We start from the raw sequence: 24987 nt of genomic DNA on the forward strand, positions 1-24987 counted from the left end.
CTGGAAATCTTGATCAATTACTGCTGCCTCCTTTCTAGTTTATTCTGACACACATGCTCATTTTGAAAACAGAATCAAACGATCCAGAGACTACACACATTATTTATAAGAAGGCCAACTTCCTGCTAAGGATTGGGTGTCTTGTTTACAGTTAACAAAGAAACCCCACTGGCTGGGGGCCTTTGGCATATTTTCTCCCTCAAGGTTCCCTTTTCTCTGCCAAAAAGTCAAGTCTGTTGTATAATAATTTAAGCATACTTCTAAACACACGACTCAAATCCTCCTGTTACCTTGCTCAGAACTTCTTTTGAAGCTTATAAATAAGTTTGAAGTAAAATTCCCCTTGGAAGCCAGTGGGTGGTGCTTTATACTGATTTCAAAGAAGAAACCATTTTTCAGGCTTATGAACAACAAGGGACACAATAAGTATTTCTCTTAGGACTTGACTGAGAGGATATAAACACAAACTGGGAGACATGCCAACATGATCAATGGAAATTTACTTCCCCTCCCAGTAAAACCATTTGCCAAAAAACTACTGGCTTATCTTGGAGGTTGAGTTAAAGGAAATTCTTGATCTATTTCAGACATATGACAACACCCAATTAGAACCCTGGATAGTTTTTTTCTGATAATGTTAAATACTCAACTGGCATAATTTTAAAGAACTGATTTATCTTAAAAGAAATAAATACGTACTCTCTGCAATCACTAATAAGATGTATTTTGAAGGAATAATATTGAAAAACACAAGTTCCTAGTTGTTTTTCTTTGTTAATCTCAGTGAAAGTAAGAACCATCTTGATATATCAGACATAATATTTGGAAACAATGCTCCACAACCAATGACTAATTGTCAGGTAAATACAATTGCTGCAACTGAAATGACAAATGGTCTGAAAACACTGCCTGCTAGAAACTATCCGCTGCATAATGATTTTGGAGGCAAAGAAAAACTGCAGAATTGAATGGCAGCAGACATCCGATTTAATTACAGGTGTCTTTTTAACCAGTGAGAAGAAATTGGGGGAAGATAGATTCTTGTTTCTAATCTACTATCTGTCTCAGATCAAAAAAGCAGGGTGCCTAAAGAGTTAGGCTCTGGCCTTAATCAGTCAGAAAAGACTGTCTGACCTGACCGGGGAGAGTGCGTTGCTTTCTAATTGGTCCTCTCAAAGCTGCTCCTTCACACTCATTATTCCTGCTTCTAAAACTGCCTTTGTGGGTAGGATTTAGACTCCCAAAATGTCCCAAGGGCAGACTGAAAGGCAGTGGCAGTGCTGGCTTCAGCCCTGTTTCCTGGCAGGCATGACCCATCCTATGTGTGTGTAGGCACACCTGTGTGCCTACAAATGAGTTGATAAAGATAATAGCAACTTAGCCTTTTTGGCACTAGGGACCAGTTTCATGGAGGACAATTTTTCCAGGGACTGGGGGGAGAGGGGAATGGTTTCAGGATGGTTCAAGTGCATTACATTTATTGTGCAACTTTATTTCTATTATTATGACATCAGTTCCACCTCAGATTATCAGGCATTAGATCCTGTAGGTTGGGGAGCCCTGGATAAAATGAACAAATCTTTCTTTAAATAAGTCTGTCCTAAGTAAGGTTTCTTTCTCAGGATAAAATTCTCAGAAAGACAGAAAATAGATTTAGTGGGGCTAGGGTGAGTACCAGGGATCTTTTGGAGTGATAAAAATATTCTAAAACTCTGTGGTGGTGACAGAACTCCACACTTTACTAAAAATTATTGAAGTGTACACTTAAAATGGGTGAATTTTATGGTGTATAAATTATACTTCAATAAAGCTATGAAAAAGATCCTCAGAAGTAACTTGGTACCTATTACCCTAAACATGAATTACTGGTGGATTAGAGGTGGAAAGAACACATTTGTGGAAATCAGGGGGGCCCCCAAAGCCAACTTTCTGAATGGCTTCCATCTGTTCTGAATTTTTCAGCCTGGGTGAAGCAAATGGTAAGAGAATATAGGACTGGGAGCACACAGCTGGGGACTGGCTCGATTCAGGTCATTCCCACTTTGTGTTTAATGTCAATGACAGGCATTTGAAAGAGACAATCCATACCAGCCAATAAAAGTGAGTAGAAAAGAAACGGCTGCTTAAAATGTCAAACTCTTTCAAATCAAAACAAAAAACCTAATAATTTAATAACTGGCATCTGCCCTTTTATTTTTATACTTTTGAAACTGTGATTCTCCTTTTGACAACAGAAAAAGGGTTGACATTTTTATATCTGTGCCTGAATCTTTGCTCTTAAACAAACAAACAGTTGGAAGGGGAATTCAGAGTCTTCCTTGAAAGAGGGGAAGGACATATAATGGAAGGCATATGGCAGTGGATTCCTTCACCTTCCGGGGTCCTACACTGGAACTCTAGTAAGTGATCTCAGGCTATGGTTGAAGCAAACCTGGTTAGCTTAGGTGATCAAAATTTCCCAGCCTGTGGGGCTGGTTGGCTTGGCTGATTCAACTACAGTGCACATGAATAAGACCAGAGGTGTGGTTATAAAATGGATCTCTTAGCCTCGGTCAGTTCATGGCCTTACAAGAGAACCCTGTCTTAGCCAGCTGTTTCACAAAGGTCAGATGGATACAAGGATGGAAGGGTACATGCACATCCCCAGTCCTGGGGAAATAACCCCAAGACAACATCCTACTAAAGGCTGCTCAGAATCTGCCTCTTTATATGAAAAGGAATATGATCTCACAATGAAAACTTACCAGCAGATGTTCAAATGATGCTGGGTGGAAACACCAATGATAAGTTTCCCAGCAAAAGGAGGTGAAGGAACTTGGATGAAGCCTTTATAACCAGGGGAGCAAAATCAGTTTGTCTGAGGGAAGCATGGGCTAAGGGCTACCTGTGGTCTCTTCTGATTTAACATCGAAATTACAAACTAGGTAATAGTGACAGCAGGAAAAGTGGTCCAAAGAAGGCAAAGACTGAAGATGAGCATTTCACTGCTTGACCTGCTTTTCCTAAGTCCAGGACTCAGGAGGCTTAAAACTAAGTGAAGTCCAGAGCTGTACTCTTTCCCCAGATTCTTTCTATTCTTCCCTGTGTTCCTCCTACCTCTTTTTCACTACTATCCATTGCTATCCCTTTACTCTATACCTTGCTTCTTACTGCATATACTGACATTTATATAGATACAAAAAACTGGTGTAGAGAGAGTACATGACTCTGGCCATTTCCTGTGAGCCCTGGGGGAAAGTCATGTGACTCAGCCTTGGATTCCTGACCTTTTAAATGAGGTTAAGGTCACACTGCAGGGTTGTTCTGTTTAAAATGGGACAGAGTTCACTAAGGCCCGTTGAAAACTGTGTGACACATATGATTCATTAATTCTAAGATGCTTCCCATTTAAACATCTCTGGAGTAAGCATTATCTTGCAAACAATGTGTGTCATTGTTTAACTGGCAGTATTTTCCATAAAATAATGGTATAATCGTGGGCTTTCCTTGTAGTTCAGTCAGTAAAGAGTCTGTATGCAATGCAGGAGGCCTGGGTTTGATCCCTGGGTGGGGAAGATCCCCTGGAGAAGGAAATGGCAACCCACTCCAGTATTTGCCTGGAGAATCCCATGGTTAGAGGAGCCTGGCAGGCTACAGTCTATGGGGTTGCAAGAGTCAGACATGACTGAGTGACTAAGCACACACATACTTATAATCAATGATGTCTTAGATCACATGAAATACGGCAATTATTATTCCAATTGTTAAAAGTTGGCTACAAGGTTGGATAAACTGGTTAATCATTTGGGCCAGAGCAGTAATGATAGATGATTCTGAAAACCCAGTTTCATTTAACTTTGTGAAGAGGTCTCACTTGACTAGCACTAATTTGAAATCAGATGATTGCATTTGAAAAGAAATATAATGTGGTCATCTCTAGGTGGTGGAATTATAAATAATTATTTCCTTGTACTTTTCCAAATTTTCTGCAGTAAATATTACATATATATATGTATATAGCATTAGGAAAACAGTATTAATGAATATTTTAAAATGTGCTTACCACTTTGAGGATTCAAAATATGATGCTTATTCAACGACCAGCCTCCTAGGTTAGAAGCATCCATCTCGAAACCTTGTAAGATAACTGTCCTTTTCTCCCAGAGAATAAAGTCTGGGCACATTTCATATTCATATCCCACAGACACTGTGAACAAAGAGTTAATAATGCTTTAGAATGTTTAAAAAGACTTACACAGAATTTAGAAAGATGATAAAGATGACCCTGTATACGAGACAGCAAAAGAGACACAGATGTATAGAACAGTCTTTTGGACTCTGTGGGAGAGGGCGAGGGTGGGATGATTTGGGAGAATGGCATTGAAACATGTATATTATCATATGTGAAATGAATCGCCAGTCCAGGTTCGATGCATGATATAGGAGGCTCGGGGCTGGTGCACTGGGATGAACCAGAGGGATGGGGTGGGGAGGGAGGTGGGAGGGGGGTTCAAGATGGGGAACACATACATGTACACACGGGGCAGATTCATGTCAATGTATGGCAAAACCAACACAATATTGTAAAGTAATTAGCTTCCAATTAAAACAAATAAATTAAAAAAATAAAAAGACTTGCTTCTTTTTTGGCAGTAGTTGATAATTCTCTGGATACCACCTTTGTTATTGAATTCTGATTTGGGTTGAAATTTGACCACGAATAAAAGAAAATGGCCAGCTATTCCAGTATTCTTGCCTGGGGAAATCCCATGGACAGAGGAGCCTGGCGGGCTACAGTCCATGGGGTCATAAAGAATCAAAGAAACACCACTTAGTGACTAAACAACAACTACCTTTTACCTTTTGGAAGCACCAGGCATCCAAAAATGACCAGTCAGTGCATACTGGATACATACATGAATGAGTGACTCACTGAGGCTGTCATTAGTATGTTTTGGACGTCGAGCTTCAGTGTGGGCTTTTGGGTAAAAGGCTGTGTTGTAAAACTGAAGAAATAAGCCCTCTGAAGTATTAAGCTGTGGTGATACCATTTCTTTCTTTACCTTAGTAGGAGAAGGGCAGTAAAAGTTTTTTCTGATCTCTCTGGAGTGCAAAATACACTTAGGAAGTGGGCATTGGAGTACTGGGTCACTTATACAACACCTGACTACACATGAGACTAATAAAAATCAATTCGCCCATTTATATTTTCTCCCATGCTAATTGGCCTTTAGTTTGCTGAGAAGTCTGAGTTTGCTTGGAGTGTTACAAGCCATGTGAGTGTAAATTTCACTTTGTGCATGTTAGATTTTGGTTTCTAACCAACAGGACATCACCCAACATTTGGCTTCAGCCCTTCTGAAGCACAGATGTTGTACATTAAGCTGGGAACCCCAGTTCAGTTCAGTTCAGTCGCTCAGTCGTGTCCAACTCTCCGCGACCCCATGAATCACAGCACGCCAGGCCTCCCTGGCCATCACCAACTCCAGGAGTTCACTCAAACTCATGTCCACAGAGTCAGTGATGCCATCCAGCCATCTCATTCTCTGTCGTCCCCTTTTCCTCCCACCCCCAACCTTTCCCAGCATCAGAGTCTTTTCCAGTGAGTCAACTCGTCGCATGAGGTGGCCAAAGTATTGCAGTTTCAGCTTTAGCATCAGTCCTTCCAATGAACACCCAGGATTGATCTCCTTTAGAATGGACTGGTTGGATCTCCTTGCAGTCCAAGGGACTCTCAAGAGTCTTCTCCAACACCACAGTTCAAAAGCATCATTTCTTCGGCGATCAGCTTTCTTCACAGTCCAACTCTCACATCCATACATGGCCAGAGATCAAATTGCCAACATCCGCTGGATCATGGAGAAAGCAAGAGAGTTCCAGAAAAACATCTATTTCTGCTTCATTGACTATGCCAAAGCCTTTGACTGTGTGGATCACAATCAACTGTGGAAAATTCTGAAAGAGATGGGAATACCAGACCACCTGACCTGCCCCTTGAGAAACCTGTATGCAGGTCAGGAAGCAACAGTCAGAACTGGACATGGAACAACAGATTGTTTCCAAATAGGGAAAGGAGTACGTCAAGGATGTATATTGTCACCTTGCTTATTTACCTTCTATGCAGAGTACATCATGAGGAATGCTGGGCTGGAAGAATCACAAGCTGGAATCAAGATTGCCGGGAGAAATATCAATAACCTCAGATATGCAGATGACACTACCCTTATGGCAGAAAGTGAAGAGGAACTCAAAAGCCTCTTGATGAAAGTGAAAGAGGAGAGTGAAAAGGTTGGCTTGAAGCTCAACATTCAGAAAAAGAAGATCATGGCATCTGGTCCCATCACTTCATGGGAAATAGATGGGGAAACAGTGGAAACAGTGTCAGACTTTATTTTTTTGGGCTCCAAAATCACTGCAGATGCTGATTGCAGCCATGAAATTAAAATACGCTTACTCCTTGGAAGGAAAGTTATGACCAACCTTGATAGTATATTAAAAAGCAGAGACATTACTTTGCCAACAAAGGTCCGCCTAGTCAAGGCTATGGGAACCCCAGTATGCCGCTAAAATGGAAAGTGCAGAATGGCCCAGCTTGGGTGTCTTTACTCTACTGAAACATGCAGAACTCAAGTAGAACAAGACCCAACCATCTTCTCAGTTGGCAAACCTGCTTACCTGTTGGAACCCCAGAATTCTGATTCTTGAGTTTAAAATGCTTTGTGTCCTTATAATGTTCTAAGCCTGAGACTATCAGCTCATTACACTGCATATTTTGAAGCTCCTTTCCCCCTTTCTGGCAGCTTAAAATATCCCTAGCTGGTTGTCTGCCATTGCTTTTGAGGATCTGACTCTTCCTGACTCTTCAGATGCCCCTGGAGAACTCATTTATTCTTTGGTCATCTGGTTATAGAAACTGGTAATGAAAATGTATGCTAAAACAATGCCAGCACAATAGGTTCTAGGTGGAAAATTCAAGCAGATGAGTTTCGGATTTTGACATTAGGTGAAAAGAGGCAATTTTAGTCCAACTGATATACATGTGCATATGTGTGTGTGTGCAAGGGCTTCCTAGGTGGCTCAGTGGTAAAGAATCTGCCTGACAGTGCAGGAGACGTGGCTTCGATATATGGGCTGCGAAGATCCTCTGGAGAAGGAAATGGCAATCCACTCCAGTATTCTTGCCTGGAAAATCCCATGGACAGAGGAGTTGGTGGTCACAAAAGAGTTGGATATGACTGAGCAACAGCAGGCAAGCATGTGTGTGTGTGAGCACAAACACAGATAAGCCAACTCCTTATGATTGTGAATACACACTTGCTAAATTTGGGGGTCATGTGTGGCCACTGTAAACCACAGACTGACTTCTCTTTGCCTCTGCTCCATGGAAGCTTTAACAGAGATCAGGACCATGTTCATGGGCGTGTGACCTGTGCGATCACACAGAGGCCTCTGTTTAGAAGGGCCCCACCCTTGGCTTAATGCTCTGCTGTCACAGTCTTGAAATCCTTAATCTATTTTAAACAAAAGGCTGGGTGTTTTTCTTTAACACTGGGCCCTGCAAATTATGTAGCTAGTCCTGATGGGGATGCCCTTCTACCCTGCCATAAGTTGGTGAAGACTCTTGGAATGCAAACTCATTTCAGTATTAGCCCTAACGAAGCTCTATTAGCAAGGGAGATCAATGGGGAACAGGAAAGACTAATGACAAAATGGAAATGATTTCTAAGAAGAAATTAGTTTGGGATCATCTGTGTCAATGGTATTCTCTATGAAGATGGAAAGAAACAGAATTTCAGCGATGCAAAGGATCTCACAGGTAATCTAGTTCAGGTTACACATGTGGCACAAATCATTGCTGTCTGCAATCTCCTTAATATAGTATCATGGCCCCAGTGCTTTGCTAAAACAACTCTAGTAGAAAGAGTTGATTTTAGGCCTAAGAGTCAGAAAACACTTCAGTTCTTGGGTCTGCGATTAACGAGCTGTATGGTCGCAGGGATATGATTCTCCATCTCTGTTCTTCATTGGTAACAAAGGATGGGGGAGAGGATGGACTAGAATTGGTGGTTCTTAGACCCTTTTGAATCAGGGAACCTTTTGTTATGAATGTGATAAAAGTTATGGATCTTTCTCCTAGAAAAATGCATATATACACAAAATTTTGTGTATATAATTCTAGGGGGTTCACTGACCTCCTGAAATCTAAATAAAGATACCAGATCAAAGAGTGATGTACTGGACAATTCTTTTTCTTTTGGCCATGCCACATGTCATGTGGGATCTTAATTCCTTGACCAGGATTGAACCCGCACCCGCTGCAGTGGGAGTGTGGAGTCTTAACTATTGGACCACCAAGGAAGTCCCTATACTAGACAGTTCTTAAAGTCCCCCTTTAGCATTTTACTCTATGATTCTAAAATACATTCTTTCAAGATTGTATTTCATCAGTTCAAGTTGGGGAATCAAACCCCTAAGTCAAAGAGAGCCCTGTATCTCACGTTGGAAAAATTAGGCCATGTTGGTATTATGAAGAATAACATGGTTTCTGCTTCTCTTGCCAACACTGAAAAGTCTTAATAAATAATCATAATAACAATTACAAGCTCTGGGCCATCATCTCCTTCCCTACTATTGTCAGGATCTGCCTTTTGTATATTTTAAGCCTGGTGTGTGCCCCTAAAATCTCTTCTCCGGAAGGTGATTGTGCAAGTTTTGCAAATAAGTAGTATGCCCTGGTGACCTCTGATGGTGATTTGGAGCCTGAATTTCCCATCTCCGTAACAGTTAAAGATCCTCCCAACTCTGTGGCAGGAAATGCTTCTATTAAGTATCCTCAGTGCAATGGTAATGAGACATCCTCTTCACCTCCTCCTATCTGAATTGCTCTCTAGCCCACAACAAAAAAGTGCACTGGCTGCACACCCCACAATTATATTACTTTTTTCCCTTGTCATAACAAATAGCAACAAGATAGCCACTTAGTAAGTTCCTTCTAATTTTTATTAGATTTACTTTCTCTCGAGAAAGCTCTATGAGCTAATAAAGTTATAATTTATACTGAAGACTTGTCCAAAATACCAACTGACTTTAATGAGAATGGCTGTGTGTCGGGATATTTTTGTATGTGGTTCCTTGCTCAGAGTAACAAGGCAAGGTTTCTTTCTGACAGCAGCCCACTTGAACAGAATCCTGGAACTTGCAATCCGTGTATGAGAAGGCAGACGAATCACCCGATGGAGTTGAGCGGCTCGCTAAATGCACAAGGAACTGGCAAATGCAGTAGCAACCAATCGTAGACTTCCTCTCATGAAAGCAGACTGTAATGCACTGAACGCCTTTTCTTTTTCATTTAATGAAATATGGGGGAAAAAAGGGCTACTCAGGGCTGGCACCAAAAATGCTGAGCCCTGACACTACACTCCGCCTGGTACTGTGACAGCTGAGTCTTAGTTAAATAAGCAGACTGGACCCACTACGTCTCCCTGGCGTCTCCCTGGCGCCTGGTGCCTATCACATCTGATCATCAACACAGCTGGGTGGAGGCCACAAATTCAGCCTCTGGCATTCTGGACTGGGGGTCAGGAAGAATAGTGTATAATAGGAAGGAAAGAATAATTATCCATCAACATTTCAGAGGACCTCTAGAGGATAGACTAGTCTGGCTGTGAGTTGAAATACGTGGGGATGGAGGGTGGACTATACTTCCCTGTGGATGGTATAGTGGTCCCATGCTGGAGTGGACTTATTGGGAAGGCAGTTGAGAAAGAGCCATTCATATGGCTGAATACTTTCTCTGAACCAAGTGACCACCTTTCTTGTGATACCCTTAATTCCGTCTGGATTCCTTTCTTCTTGTATTCTCTCCCTCACCTCGACACAGAGATATAAATTTTTGGGATTTATATAAATGGGATATAAAATGGGATTTTCCTCCACCAAGAGTCACTGACTGTCAAGACAGGACTTGCTACTTTTGTATAGAACTCTGTCCTCTGGTCATAGGATTTGCAGCTCTGACTTCACTGTTAGTCATCTTGCAAATATTACAGTGGCTTCTCAAGAAGACTTTATTCTACTGGCTTATAAAGAAAGACTGCAGCTTGCTCCCTCCCCCAAAGCCATTTGACATTAGAAAAATAGTCACTGAATCTCATTCTATTTATCAGAGCAGAAGCATTAGTATAATGTGGGGACTACAAGAAGGTGGAGGGCCACAGTGCCCCTGACACCCAATTTAGTGATGGTGACCTTCACCTATAAGGGCTGGGATGGGAGATTGACATTAACTAGCCAAGGTAAAGATGCCATGCAATGAAGCTGATGTGAAAAATATGACAAGATTAAGCAGATGATTTTCAACAGCTTCGGGCTAAGGCTTCAGAATTCATAATGGTTGCATTTATGAGGGCAATATATAATTAAAAGTAGTCTGATGGTGTGAGAAATTTATGTTTCCTTCATGAACTCAAGGAATATATAAAAATAATGTCATCACATTTAAAAGGTAACTAACAATGAGATCAAAACCTTCTTATCTGAAAGAAATCATTAAATAGAACCAGAAATATATCCCATTCTTTTAAAACAGTAGATTCATGTAAAATCACAACAACAAAAGATAAGAGACCTAACAAACCAAGTGAAGGCCACAGCCACAAGAAACAAAGACTATCCAGATAAAATGCTATCTACTGAGATCCGGTACCTGCTCCCAACATGACTTCTACTTTTTCCTATTCTCTAGTGATTTCTCATAGGATAGGATGACCCCAGAGGCTCCCCAATTTGACACACTGCCCAGTGGCCTGAAATGCTTTGTTTATCTATTATTCCTGGCTTACTAAGAGTGTCAGAATCAGGTGATGAATTTTTACCAAGTGCCTTTTCAGCACTTACGAAGATATTCACATAGTTTTCTCTCTTAATCTATTGAGGTGATAAATTAGAGCAATATGTTTCCTAACATTGAACCATCTTTGAAGTCCTAAAACACACTCTACAGTACTTGGTTATGATGTACTATCTTTTTAATGAGTCATTGGATTTGATTTGGTAATATTTTACTTAGGATCTATATCTTACCAGTTTAACATGCTAGTGCTAAAAGTGACATAGTAGTTGAATGAAAAGAAAGAATAGGTAGAAAAGGTAAAAAGAATCCAGGAGTGAGGCAGCCACACAACACTTAGGCCAAGAGGTCATGTACATTGACACCTTATCTTATGAAATTTTTTTCTGACTGCCTTTTCCAAGCCTAACTGCAAAAAAAAAACCTGGAACATGGGTGACCTGTGTGCCACAGGAGGCAATGTGATGTACTAGCTCACAGGCACATTTTTGAGTGCCTTTGTAGACCTGGGCACTGCCCTCCTCTCCCTTGGTGGGCCCACCATTCCATTAAATAGGTCAGGCTAAGGGTCCCACCTTAGCCTCTGTCCTTATGCACTTGTTTGTTCAGTCATTCAACAAATATGCAATATTTGATGAGTACCTCCTGTAGTCAGGGCTTCCCTAGTGGCTCAGAGGGTAAAGAATCTGCCTGCAATGTGGGACACCCAGGTTCGAGCCCTGGGTCAGGAAGATCCACTGTAGAAGAGACGAGATCAGGCGCGTTCAGGGTGGTATGGCCGTAGACCCACTGTAGAAGAGAATGGCAACCCACTCCAGTATTTTTGTGTGGGAAAATCCCATGGACAGAGGAGTCTGGTGCATTACAGTCCATGGGGTCGCAAAAGAGTCGGATACAACTGAGCTGCTAACACTTTCACTTTCCTGTCATCAGGCCCTGGGGATGTGAGAATGAACAAGACAGAACAAGATAACACAGCCCCCAGCAGAGCTAACATTGCTTATAATCCAGTGATAGGAACAAATATGAAATAACACATACACACACACAAATTGTGATAACTTGTATGGAAGCGCAGGGTACTATGAGCCAGTGCAACAAAAGTTTAAGTTGGAATGGGAAGGTAAGGGAAAGCCTCTGCATATATAAGGGCTTTATCTCATGAAGTACAGGGAAGAACATTCTTGGCAGAGAGTGGCATACGGGCAAGACGGTGAGGCTCTGTATCTCTGCAAGACTGAAAGAAGGTCAGGGTAGCTGCAGTCTGGCTAGTGCATCAAAACCAAATGAAGAGCAACTCTTCCTTCCCCTTCCCCACTACCTCACCCCTTGCCCAGGACAAGAGAAGAAAAAGATTCCTATCTTCTAGCAGTATTTAGGCATTTTTCTTTGGGAGGGGATTTAGGAAATAAATTCGCCTTGAAAATGGACTGGTTATTCTAAAGGGGCTGGTTATTTAATGAGTCAGCAGACCTATGCAGAGCAGCTCTATATGCCAGGCAGGTGATTTGCTAAGTGCTGCAGATACAGTGATCATTCATCATGTCAGAAAGCCCATACCCTGAAGGGTTACCTACCTTTTGGAACTTTCATTTGTGGCCTCCTTAAAATAATATCATCTCACATTTGCATAACACTGAACAGTTAAACACATTTTTGTGTATATGACCTAATTTGAAGACTTACAAAAACTCACGAGGAAGATATATTTACTCCAATTTGATAGATGAGACAAGAGACCCAGAGAGGTGAAGTGACTAGTCCAAGGTCATCTGACTAAGTAGCAGATGGCAGAGCCAGAGCTCAAACCCAGTTACTCACTTAGCAAGTGCTTTTACCTCTATACTGGATCATGCTATGTGATTAAGGGAAAGACCCATGTTTCAGAAGTCCTTTAAATAGATAAGCTTTTATTTGCCCTGAATTTAAGATATAAGGATTGGAAACTAGAGATAACCTTGAAGTAGAAGTACCATATATCCTGGTTGGCCAAAACAGTGTCCAGTTATGCTATTGTTAACAGCATCCCTTTTCACTCTCAAGTGTATCTTGGATTGAATGATAAATTATATATATGGTCACCTAATCTTAAAGAAATATGGTTGTAATGCCCTGAGATGGAAGAGGGGACTGGGAGGCCAGAATAGTCATGAATGCTGACTTAAAAAAATAAATCATATGGTTTGGCAAATCATTTTCACTTCTCTATCTCTTGGCTATATTACCTTACCAATGGCTTTCAAATTCTTATGCTTGAAAGTCATTTAACTGTGACCCAATACACACTTGGAAAGATACATGCATATATGGACAGGTATAAGTGAAACAAAGTTTTCTGAAACAGTACTCTCGTAATAGTTTTACACTGATATTTTCTACTCTATTCTATTCACTTATGCTCTATTCCATTCCATTCTATTTTATTCCACTAAAAAAATACTGGCTGACTCACTAAACGGATTTCATAATCTACTACTGAGTGCGACCAGCAGTTTGAAATGGACACAGACCACGTGCTTACTGGAGTATCAATTAATACTTCAGTTCAGTTGAGTCTCTCAGTCACGTCCGACTCTTTGCGACCCCATGAATCACAGCACGCCAGGCCTCCCTGTCCATCGCCAACTCCCGGAGTTAACTCAAACTCATGTACATTGAGTCGGTGATGCCATCCTGCCATCTCATCCTCTGTCGTCCCCTTCTCCTCCTGCTCCCAATCCCTCCCAGCGTCAGGGTCTTTTCCAGTGAGTTAACTCTTTGCATGAGGTGGCCAAAGTATTGGAGTTTCAGTCCTTCCAATGAACACACAGGATTGATCTCCTTTAGGATGGACTGGTTGGATCTCCTTGCAGTCCAAGGGACTCGCAAGAGTCTCCTCCAACACCACAGTTCAAAAGCATCAATTCTTCGGCGATCAGCTTTCTTCACAGTCCAACTCTCACATCCATACATGACCACTGGAAAAACCATAGCCTTGACTAGACAGACCTTGGTTGGCAAAGTAAGGTCTCTGCTTTTTAATATACTATCAAGGTTGGTCATAACTTTCCTTCCAAGGAGTAAGCGTCTTTTAATTTCATGGCTCCAATCACCATCTGCAGTGATTTTGGAGCCCCAAAAATAAAGTGTGACACTGTTTCCACTGTTTCCCCATCTATTTGCCATGAAGTGATGGGACCAGATGCCATGATCTTAGTTTTCTTAATGTTGAGCTTTAAGCCAACTTTTTCACTCTCCTCTTTCACTTTCATCAAGAGGCTTTTTAGTTCCTATTCATACTTAGTAGGGTCATTTAAAGACCCTAGTAAGCTCTAGGTACTCTTTGGAGGGCATATCTCACATTTTATCAGAAATATTAAGATGTATACAACCCACAACTCATATCTAACATTAAACACATTTCATGTTTAAATGTAAAAATTGACTTGGAGTTGACAAGCTGACATAATGCTCCATTTAGTAGACATTTATTTAAACAATTTATTAATGTTGATTTTCTGGTTTTCTTTGCACATTTTGGTGCCAATAAATTTATTTTTCAGGTTGCAAAGATTTTTGTAGGTCCTTGAAAAACTCATATCCTTGGTGCTGTGACTGAAAAGCTGAATGGATAAAACAGCCCTGCTCTCAGTTAATGATTACAAATTCATAAGTGGAGAGAAATGATGAAAGATTATTATCTCTGCTAGCTTCTTTGACAGAAAGCCACTGGGGCATTGAATTGGGTAAGGTGGGTTGGTCCCTTTAGTGAAGACAGGCAGTAGTGAAAGGCGTACAGAACTCAGGACTGTGAGCCCCAAGTTTGAATCCCTGCTTGGGAAAGGTCTTTTGGCAAGTCACTTGCTCTTTCTGAGCCTCGCTTTTCCGCTCTGTAAAAATGAAGATCACATTCATCGTGCCATACCTACCAGGCAGGAATGTTCTAAGGATTAAAATGAGAAAATGTATGTGAAAGTACTTTGCAAATTGTAAAGCATTACCCGTTTACTATTAAAATATTCAGTGGATGCTATTTTTGTGGCTGCCCAGCCTGCTTAGGCTTTACTGAAGGGAAATTTATGAACACTAAAGCATCGTTCCCAGGGATGTTTTGTGTGCACAAAGCAACTGTAGCTTACCACCTATTACCATTAATGTTCCCTTGTTTCTTCTAACACAATTTAGACAGACTCCTTTGTGTCACGAACCTTTAGGAAGTCTAGTTCTTCCTGAAACACCACTCTTTCTTGCCAAACTACTGTACTAAATAATTACACAATTGTTGTTGCCAATAACCTTGAAGAAAAGTAGAATTGTTTATAGCAGTGCCACTAAAGGTGGATGGCTGATTTCCTGAACTTCCAGAACTCCTAACCACTGCAATTTAATTTAATTAAAATGAAGACCAGGCAGAATGCATTATTATATATTGATAATGTATGCAGATACAGGCAGACAGAGGGAATTATTTTGACAAAATTTATATAATGGATGCAGATCAGAGCCCCTGAACAAGCCAGTTTGTCACATTAAATAAGCTGTCTCTAGAATTTTAACAGCACTGTGAACTTAAAAATAATGATTCTTTTTAACACTGTTTTGCAAGGAGGAGAGTTGGGAAAGAAACGAAATAATACATAATGATTTTCAGACATCATACCTTTTTAGAGCCAGAGAATAAAGTACTAAGGCCAAATTATTTCAAATGCTCACATGGAGTTTTTAGCAGGGGAGTCTTGTCTGTGTATCAGACAACAAAATCTTTAAGCTGGATGAACTAGTGATTGTGGTTTTGTACTGCAACCCTGGGGGTGATTTTCCTCTTCTTCAACTTGATCAATATTGTGCTTGGATTAATCAATCTTATCAGCTGCCATTGATACTTCTCCAAGGAATTAGTTCACACAGCCTCCGTTGGTAATTTATTCACTCTGGTGTTATCCCTCTCATTGCAGAATCTGTTTCATTATAAAAACTAGTGAGATACCTTAGGATCTCAGGTTCTCCTTTTCTCCTTTTGCCTGTCTCTGAACAATCTATTCTTCTTTTGTGACACTCAAGCCCTTAGAGATCACATCAATTTCCCACAGCTGAACCGTATGGGAAAGAGTCCTACATTTCACACTTAGTGGGCATTTCAACTGAGGTATTCACCATCATTTCAGACTCAGCTTGTTTACACCTGACTTCTTTCTCCATCACCCAGAAACGGGGGTTGGAGGGGACAGGTTCACATTTAACAGGCACGGGAAGGAAGAAGAGCGGGAGACATTTCAAGCCATAGTTTTAATCAAAATCCCAGCTGAAACTGGGACTGTAAGAATAGTGGTCAAGGTTTGTTCCCTAGTGCTGTTGTAAGATATCCGGACAAACTGAAAGGTTTCAAACAGGACAGATTTATCATCTTACAGATAAAGAGGTCAGAAGTCTGAAAAGGGTCTCATTGAACTAAATTCAAGGGCTCAGTGGGATGAATTCCTTCTGAAGTCTCTAGGGGAGAATCTATTTCCTTGCCTTTTCCAGCTTCTAGAGGCCACCTACATTCCTTGGTCCTTGGCTCCCTTCTTTCATCCTCCAAGCCAGCAAGACTGCATCATGCTGTGCGTTCCTTCTATAGTTCTACTTATATTTCCCTCTAACTCTGACCTACCCTTCTGCCTCCTTCTTCCACTTTTAAGGACCTCTGTGATAACAATGGATCAACCTGGACAATCCAGGATAGTTATTCCATCCCAAGGTCAGCTACTTGGCAACTCTAATACCATCTGTAACCTTAACTATCTTTTGCCATGTAACATAATTTATTTATATCTTTGGGAAGTGATGGCTATTAATCCACCTACCAAAAGCCTATACTAAGACTTCTGAAATTGAAGCAAATCTGAGAAGTGTCATATATAGCACCATTATTAATATCTGGTGCAAAATTTACTCTGTTTCTTCTCACATCAGTTAAGTGATGATAAGATATGGCCAGGAATACAGCTAAGTGTTTTCTTCTTTGCTTAGATCCAATCATATCTATTAAGGTATGGACATAATGGTAACATACTTGATCCCTTTGCTCTAGCCATATATCACCTGAACTATTTATTGTCTGTTATATTCTTAAGGTGTTCACAATCCATTTTCAGAGAAGTTGGTTCTCCAGCTTCATTCTACCACTCGTCCTAATGCTTTACTACTGTCAGGAAAATTCCCTTAGTCTCCGTGGAGATGGAGATGAGGTAGTAAATAAAATCTTTTTAACCATGATTAAGTTTTCAGGAACATTTCCTACAAGGTAAACAATCCATATTCCATCTTAGGTACCACACTTGAAATTATTTTGGCTGTTTCCCTTGGGATCCTTGCCAATTTTCTTTCTCTACTCTAAAAAAAATGTGTCCCTTAAGTGCACATAAAACACCATGAGGAACAGTTTTCCCTCTCCCTTGGATATTTCTGAGTGGGTCAATTGTCTCTTGCTTTTATTACTGTTATTAGCTTCTAAAAGGAACCAACAATATATATTTCAGCATTTTAATTAAGGCCATTTTTGTAGTCAGAATGTTGGAGCAAATTTTGACCAGAACATAATTGTAGAAATAGGAAGTAAATCAACATCCATAGGCAAACAATAGGGATGAATCCTTCAGCACTGGTGTGTATACTAGAACACTGCTGCTTCTTTTTGTGCTTTAGTTGTTTATTCAATGCTCAGTTGTGTCCAACTCTGTGACCCCATGAACTGTAGCCTGCCAGGCCCCTCTGTCCATGGGATTTCCCAGACAAGAATACTGGAGTGGGTAGTCATTCCCTTCTCCAGGGTATCTTCCTGACCCAGGGATTGAACCTGGGTCTTCCGGAATGCAGGCAGATTCTTTACAGTCTGACCCACCAGGGAAGCCACATCCATGGATATATGAGAAACTAAGCGTGCTGTGATTCATGGGGTCGCAAAGAGTCGGACACGACTGAGCGACTGAACTGAACTGAACTGAAGTCATTAAGAGTGTTTAACTATAACAAGGAGGATAATTTTAGAGTCTTCAACACTGGGAGTATTTAAAAGGAAGGGGTATAACACATTTTTATGCATAAAGTGAGGTTGATAAGACAGTGCAGTCACTGTGGAAAACAATGTGATGGTTCCTCAACAAGTCAAACAGAATTACCATATGACCTAACAATTCTACTCCTAGGTATATTCCCAAAAGAATTGAAAACAGGTATTCACACCAATATTTGTATAAAAATGTTAATAGCAGCATCATTCACAATAGTCAAAAGGTGGAAACAACCCACATATCAACCAGTTGATGAATGGACAAACAAAATGTGGTATATCCATGCAATGGAATATTATTCAGTCATAAAAAGGAACGAAGAACTGACACCTGTTATGACATGGATGAACTTTGGAAACATGGCAACTGAAAGCAGCCAGATACAAAAGACCACATATTGTATGACTGTGTTTGTTTGAAATATCCAGAATAGGTAAATCCATAGAGACATGAAGGAGACTGGTGGTTGCCAGGGTCTGGAGGTGGGGGAGAAGTGAAGAGTGACTGCTATGTGTTTAGGGCTACTTTGTGATGTGATGTTGAAAATGTTCTGGAATTAGGAAAAGACTCTGATGCTGGGAAAGGTTGGGGGCGGGAGGAGAAGGGGACGACGGAGAATGAGATGGCTGGATGGCATCACCGACTCTGTGGACATGAGTTTGAGTGAACTCCGGGAGTTGGTGATGGACAGGGAGGCCTGGCGTGCTGTGATTCATGGGGTCACGGAGAGTCGGACACGACTGAGCAACTGAACTGAACTGAACTGAACAGTTGTACAAACTTGTGATAATACTAAAGCACACTGAATTGCACGCTTTAAGTGAGTAAACTTTATGGTATGTGAATTATATGTCGATAAAGCTGTTATTTTTTTAAGAAGTCAGTCTGAGCAGCATTTATGTGAACCCTAGCAAGGAATTTCTGCTAGATATTGTCTTGTTCAGCTCTTCATCAGAGTACTGGGTAAATTGCTGTGTTATAATTTAAGAAAAAAGTAAAACAAAACAAAACAAAACCCCTCAAATCTAAAAACCTGGCAAGGGTTTTGAGAAAAGTCATAAAGAATTGGAAAACAAAGCCCTATGGAGAAAAGTTAGATGAATTTAAGATTATTCTAGTGAAGCAAAGGGGCTTCCCAGGTGGCACTAGTGGTAAAGAATCTGCCTGCCACTGTGGGAGACCCGGGTACAGTCCCAGGGTCAGAAAGATCCCTTGAAGGAGGGCATGGCAGGCCACTCCAGTATTCTCGCCTGGAGAATCTCATGGACCCTACAGTCCATAGGGTCACAAAGAGTCAGATATGACTGAAGCGACTTAGCACACATGCAAGAGGTGAATAAAAGGCTTTAGGATCATATCCTGGAGAGGGGAATATGAAATTTTGAGTATGCATCAGCCAGGGTCCCAGCTGGAGTCAGATACCACACTCAGAAGTGTTCAAAGAGTTGAATGAAGGGACTATTTACAGAGGCATGAGTAGGGTGAAGGGAATCAACAAGGATCATGACCTACCCAGGGACGGGCAATATTGGGAAGCTGTCTGGGCTTGCAGAGAGGGGTTAAGGGAGGGAGTGATCCAGAGAGAGCTTGGGGATCTGGAGGAGGGGCTACTCAACAGGAGCTGCCATCTTCCAGTGCAGTCACTGCCAGCAGTGCAGTGAAGCAGGGAGAAGATAAATACCCTGACCACTTTCCTCCTTCCACCCTGCTAGCTCCTGATGCTGCCATCACTGACCAAATCAAAAGGGAAGCCAGAGAGTAAAGGAATCCATTGTGCTTTGTACCATTTATTAAATAAAATTTTTAAAAAAATTAAAAAAAAAAAAGGAATCCAGACAATGTGATCCATAGAAGGCAGTCTTTCAAAGCACAGAGAAGGGCAGAGAAGAGACTGTGTCTGTGTGTGTGTGCCAGGGAAGGCAAAAGGAGAATAATTAACATAGTGTGTGCATGTAAAGTTGTTTCAGTTGTCTGACTCTTTGTGACTTCATGGACTGTAGCCCACCAGGCTCCTCTGGCCATGGTCCCAGGCAAGAAATACTGGAGTGGGGTGCCATGCCCACCTCCAGGGGATCTTCCTGACCCAGGGATCAAACTTGCGTCTCTTACATCTCCTACAATGGTTGGCAGTTCTTTACTACAAGTGCCACCTGGGAAGCCCAATTAACACAGCACCTACCTATTAAACCCATAACAACCCCCTTATTAGAGAAGCTTAGGCAACAGACACCTGCGTAGGTGCCATACTTTATACCTTGTGATTCCAATATGCTGACCATACCAAAACTGACAAAACCATACCAGCAACCAGCACTCACTCACCTCATTTAATCCTCACATCATAATAACTTGGGAGTAACATTCTCTTTATGATATCCATTTAATATATGGAGAAACTGCATTTGGAGATTAATTTACCCAATGTTGCATAGCTAGTAAGTAGAGAAAGATGATTTGAATCCTGGGAGGGAGTCTGGCTCCAGAATTTTCTTCACCACCACATTCACTGGACTAGAGACTGAGCAGGAATCCACAGGCGGGCCAATGACCTCGCTGATAGTTAGCCTAATGGTAGAGACTGGCTGATGAAACCTGAAATTCTAAGAGGAATCTGAATGGAAAATACAGAGCAAGAAACCAGATCATGGAGTTGGCAATAGCCCAGAGAAAACGAGGGTAGTTAGTACCACAGGAGAAGTGATGAGCTCCGTCATCAGCATGGCTGGGTCACCATGGTGGGAAGCAGTGGACTCTTGCTGCAGGGAGACAAGAGCTATTGCTCACTTGATAGAGCAGATGCTGACCTTCTAGGACTGCAGTGTATCCAGAGCAAGCCTGCAAATTGATGAAGTTTGCCTTTGAGGCTGCTGATGCCTTTTCTGGTTCTTTCTTTACTTTCCCCTATGTCTTTGCAATAATTCTCCACTAACTGAGGAAATCTGAAGCATTCCATGGCCCCTGCATTCTAAAAAAGCCCAACAGAGATGAGTTAGTCATTTAAATACATCAGGATCTTTTGGGCAAAGAAGACTCACCAGTCTTTTTTCCCCTCTCTGTGGTTCCTTCTGGAAAGAAAGAGGAAATTGACACATGGTAGTCTAAGAAATGGAGAAGGCAATGGTACCCCACTCCAGTACTCTTGCCTGGAAAATCCCATGGACGGAGAAGCCTGGTGGGCTGCAGTCCATGGGGTCGCTAAGAGTCGGACAAGACTGAGCGACTTCACTTTCACTTTTCATTTTCATGCATTGGAGAAGGAAATGGCAACCCACTCCAGTGTTCTTGCCTGGAGAATCCCAGGGATGTGTAGCCTGATGGGCTGCTGTCTATGGGGTGGCACAGAGTTGGACACGACTGAAGTAACTTAGCAGCAGCAGTCTAAGAAATATAGGTCACTTATATGGGACTCGTACTGTGACAGACACTTCCAAGGGAGAATATGAAAACATCTCCTCTGGATTTAAAAATAGTCTCATCTGTCAAAGGGTAGTTACCATGAGCTACTGCCTGAAGGCACAAGAATCAATGGATCCCAACTGCGGTTCCCAAGACCTGCCAGGTCTCTTAGGAAGTTTTCACTGTCTTTCACAGACTAAGAGAAACAGACATTGGTGTCTGTCTGCCTATCTGTCTGTCTCTCTGAATATCATTTCTTAAGACAGACTATTCCTAGTCTAGGTTTGACGCATGATACAGGATGCTTGGGGCTGGTGCACGGGGATGATACGGAGGGAGGATATGGGGAAGAGGGAGGTGGGAGGGGGGTTCAAGAAAGAGAACACATGTACACCTGGGGCGGATTCATGTCAATGTATGGCAAAACCAACCAATATATTAATGTAAGGTAATTTGCCTCCAATAAAATAAATTAAAAAAAAAATAAAACCAGCTTGAACATCAAAAAAAAAAAAAAGGGAGTGTTTAAATGAAAAAGTGCCTTAGATCCTTCAAACAGAAGAAAACCCATAATTATTCTAAGTACAAATTAACAGGCAGATAGTACTTTCTGTTTTGTGAACACAACACTGCTATTTACATAGAATGATTTCAACATACCCAAAGCCTCCGCCAGGCCCCAAACCTTCTGTCCATAGATGTCGGTCTTGTTCCAAGCAAATGTGTAGATAAGATTAACTGCAGCAGGAAACCACTTCTGTGTGAGTCGCCCTTCCACAGCTACTGTGAGGTGTACTTTAATCATCCCCACAGGAATGGTTGAATGTGTTAGAAGGATCCGTAATAGGGTTTTGTATCCGGGGGTGCGGCTGCTTAGGTAACTCAGCCTCACAAAACTGGAAGGAATGAGGATCTCCTCCTGTACAACCTGAAAGAAAGAAAGTCAAACTGGCCCTTATCAGTGGTCACAGGGAGACAAGGACACTGCACGCTTTTGTCCTAGAAGCATGCCAAAGGATTAAACGGATTATGGATATCAAGGCATTTATTCTAGAATCTTTGTGAGGCTACATGAACACAGGTTTTACATTTTGCACCAAATCTTCATGAGGACAAGACATCCAGCCTATCCTGAGGACTGTTCTCCTCCCCCCGCCCCCGCCAGGAAAGACTAGGAAAATAACCATTTGGTTTTCCAACAGTGTTTCAAAAATTTCTTGGTAGGAGTTAGGAGATCACCCTGTGAATGTCAAGGATTTCAGTGGCAAGGGTTCCATCTATTCAGACACAAAAACTTGTTTGGTGTGTGAAGTCATCTACCACGAACCATAATTGGAGCCTGTATTCAGGTTAGGCTCTCTACAAGGAAGGACTCTGGAAGTAGGCCCAGCAAGTGATATTTTATGACAGAGACTATGGTGTCCCTAGAACTAATCTTTCCTGATGCCATCAAACTTGTCTTCTTTGGAGCTATGCAATGACCCCGAGGGCCAATTTTTTAATCTAATTTTGCTTACACATTTCTCTGTGTCTTGGGTATACCAAGAACTGGGAACAAGCTTTTCCAAGCTGGCACCTGTGACTGAGAAGCAAATAACTCCCATTAACTCCTCTGCAAATCTTTTACAAACATGGGTCCCAGAGTGAAAATAACACTTGGCTTCTTTCATTAATTACTATTATTTATGGTTTATTAGCACAGATGGTGTTAAACAACCAAAAATGGTCACTGAAACTGCATCTCATATTCTGTGACTTTCAACTTTCGAAATATAGCTGAACAAAGGGCCCATCCTATTTAACATGTTGAAGGGGACATGGGCTTCCAGGTGGCACTAGTGCTGGAGAACCCAGCTGCCGGTGTAGAAGATGTAGGGGACGTGGGTTTGATCCCTGGGAAGATCCCCTGGAGAAAGAATGGCAATCTACGCCAGTATTCTTGCCTGGAGAATCCGATGGACAGTGGAGCCTGGCAGGTTACAGTCCATGGAGTTGCAGAGTTGGACACGACTGAAGTGACTTAGCACACGTGCATGGATAGTATGGATATTTTTGTGCCCTTATTCATTTTTAGCTCAGGACCTTGTACCTGCTTCCTTTCCCAGGCTGGTGCAGAGTAGAACTGATTGTTAAACATATTCTATCTCATATTGTTGGGGATTTCAGATCATTCCTTTCGTTCTGAGGGCACAAATCTCTTTTGTCTTCTCTTTGTCCAATTTTTCTTCCTCTACATTAGGTATTTGATATCAAAGCTGTCCACTGGCTCTGTCTTCTTAGATGGTGGCAGAAGCACAACAGGATAGCATGACACTCACCACCTTGGTATTTTATTTCCATAAGGAATCATGCAATCCTAGAGCAGCTGGAAAACTTTTCTTTTGAGGAAGACCTATGCTTCCTAATGACATCGTGAAAGGATTGGTGTACAAGTCCAATGTACTCATTAAATACTATATAGTATTTTTCTTCCTTTCCACAGGAAAACAATGGAAAAGACAAGAGTGCCAACTCTTCAGACTCTTCTGTATAGAATATTGTTTTTTGTCAGCCTTTCCTGAGGGCTTTGCTAACAGCTGTTGGGGATGTTGTAAGGGAAGAAAACCAATTCAGTCTTTGACTGTCCACTTACCTCTTCTTGAGTATACTTGAATTCTGGATCTGATTTATGAGTTTATTTTGGTGGACATTAAACTATCATTATAATATTAACATTAAACTATCATTAAAATGTTTCTGTAATATAGTAGAAAATTATACTGTGTTTGTCTGAATGACTTAGAATTAAAATGAAAATACTGAATGCTCAATAAAGAAAAACCCTTAGGAGTCCTAAAATATGAAGCTTCAAAAATATGTCCTCTCTGACTATAAAGCTTGAACATGTAAAAAGCAAATTTTCAGACAAAATGTATATAGACTTGACAACTACCTTTACTAAAACATAGCTAAACAAGAGGAGTTGTCACGACATCTAAGAACAATGACAACAGACATAAACTAGACAGTGGAAGAAAACGAGATTTCTTAAGGAGTTTAATTTCAGAACCATAAATGGTCCCACCTCATTGATTATACTGTTATTGCTGTGGAGCCAGTGAGCTTTGTTCTTTCAATCACAGTGTTCATCAGGTCAAGATTTGGGTTCTAATCCTCATGATAGCTAGTTCATCTTACTTTGTTCCATGGCCAGAGATGGAGCATTATAGCCCTGGCCAATCACCTTGCAAATGTGTGCCAGAGAGATTACATTTGAAAGCTTCTCTTGAGAAATGAAGGGCAGCACATTACAGGACTGGCAGGAGTACCAGGAAAAGGAAGCTAGTCATTATCGACTGTTGACCACCCCATGGATACAGCAAGTCCCCTACATACAAATGAGCTCTATTCCGAGAGTGTATTCAAAAGTCCAATTTGTTCCTAAGTCCAGCAAAGTTAGTGTAGGTACCCAACTAATGCAATCAACTATATAGTACTGTAATGAAGGTTTATATTTTTCACACAAATAATACATAAAAATACAAAAACTAAAACATTTTATGGGAGGTTCAAGAGGGAGGGGACATATGTATACCTATGGCTGATTCACATTGATGTATGGCAGAAACCAACACAACATTATAAAGCAATGATCCTCCAATTAAAAAGAAATGTAAAAAATACAATTTAAAAGTTAAAAAAGTTTTAAATCTTACAGTACACTACACAAAAGCACAACAACTTGTAAAGGATGTG

At 41.2% G+C, this 24987-nt stretch overlaps 1 protein-coding gene across 1 annotated transcript in view; it reads right to left on the minus strand.

Annotated features, from left to right (window-relative positions):
• The window catches only part of TENM1 (teneurin transmembrane protein 1), a 448997-nt gene that overhangs the window by 129702 nt on the left and 294308 nt on the right, over positions 1–24987 (minus strand). Inside the window, exons 15-16 of the mRNA XM_088834344.1 lie at positions 21913–22180; positions 4043–4186 (exon numbers count right to left, since the gene is read on the minus strand). Coding sequence (XP_088690470.1) covers positions 4043–4186; positions 21913–22180 — 412 coding nt within the window. The remainder of the gene's footprint in view (positions 1–4042; positions 4187–21912; positions 22181–24987) is intronic.

The sequence above is a fragment of the Moschus berezovskii genome, chromosome X (assembly GCF_049115385.1).
Source record: "Moschus berezovskii isolate FMDL1 chromosome X, NW_MosBer_1.0, whole genome shotgun sequence".
In the NCBI taxonomy this organism is placed as follows: Eukaryota; Metazoa; Chordata; class Mammalia; order Artiodactyla; family Moschidae; genus Moschus; species Moschus berezovskii.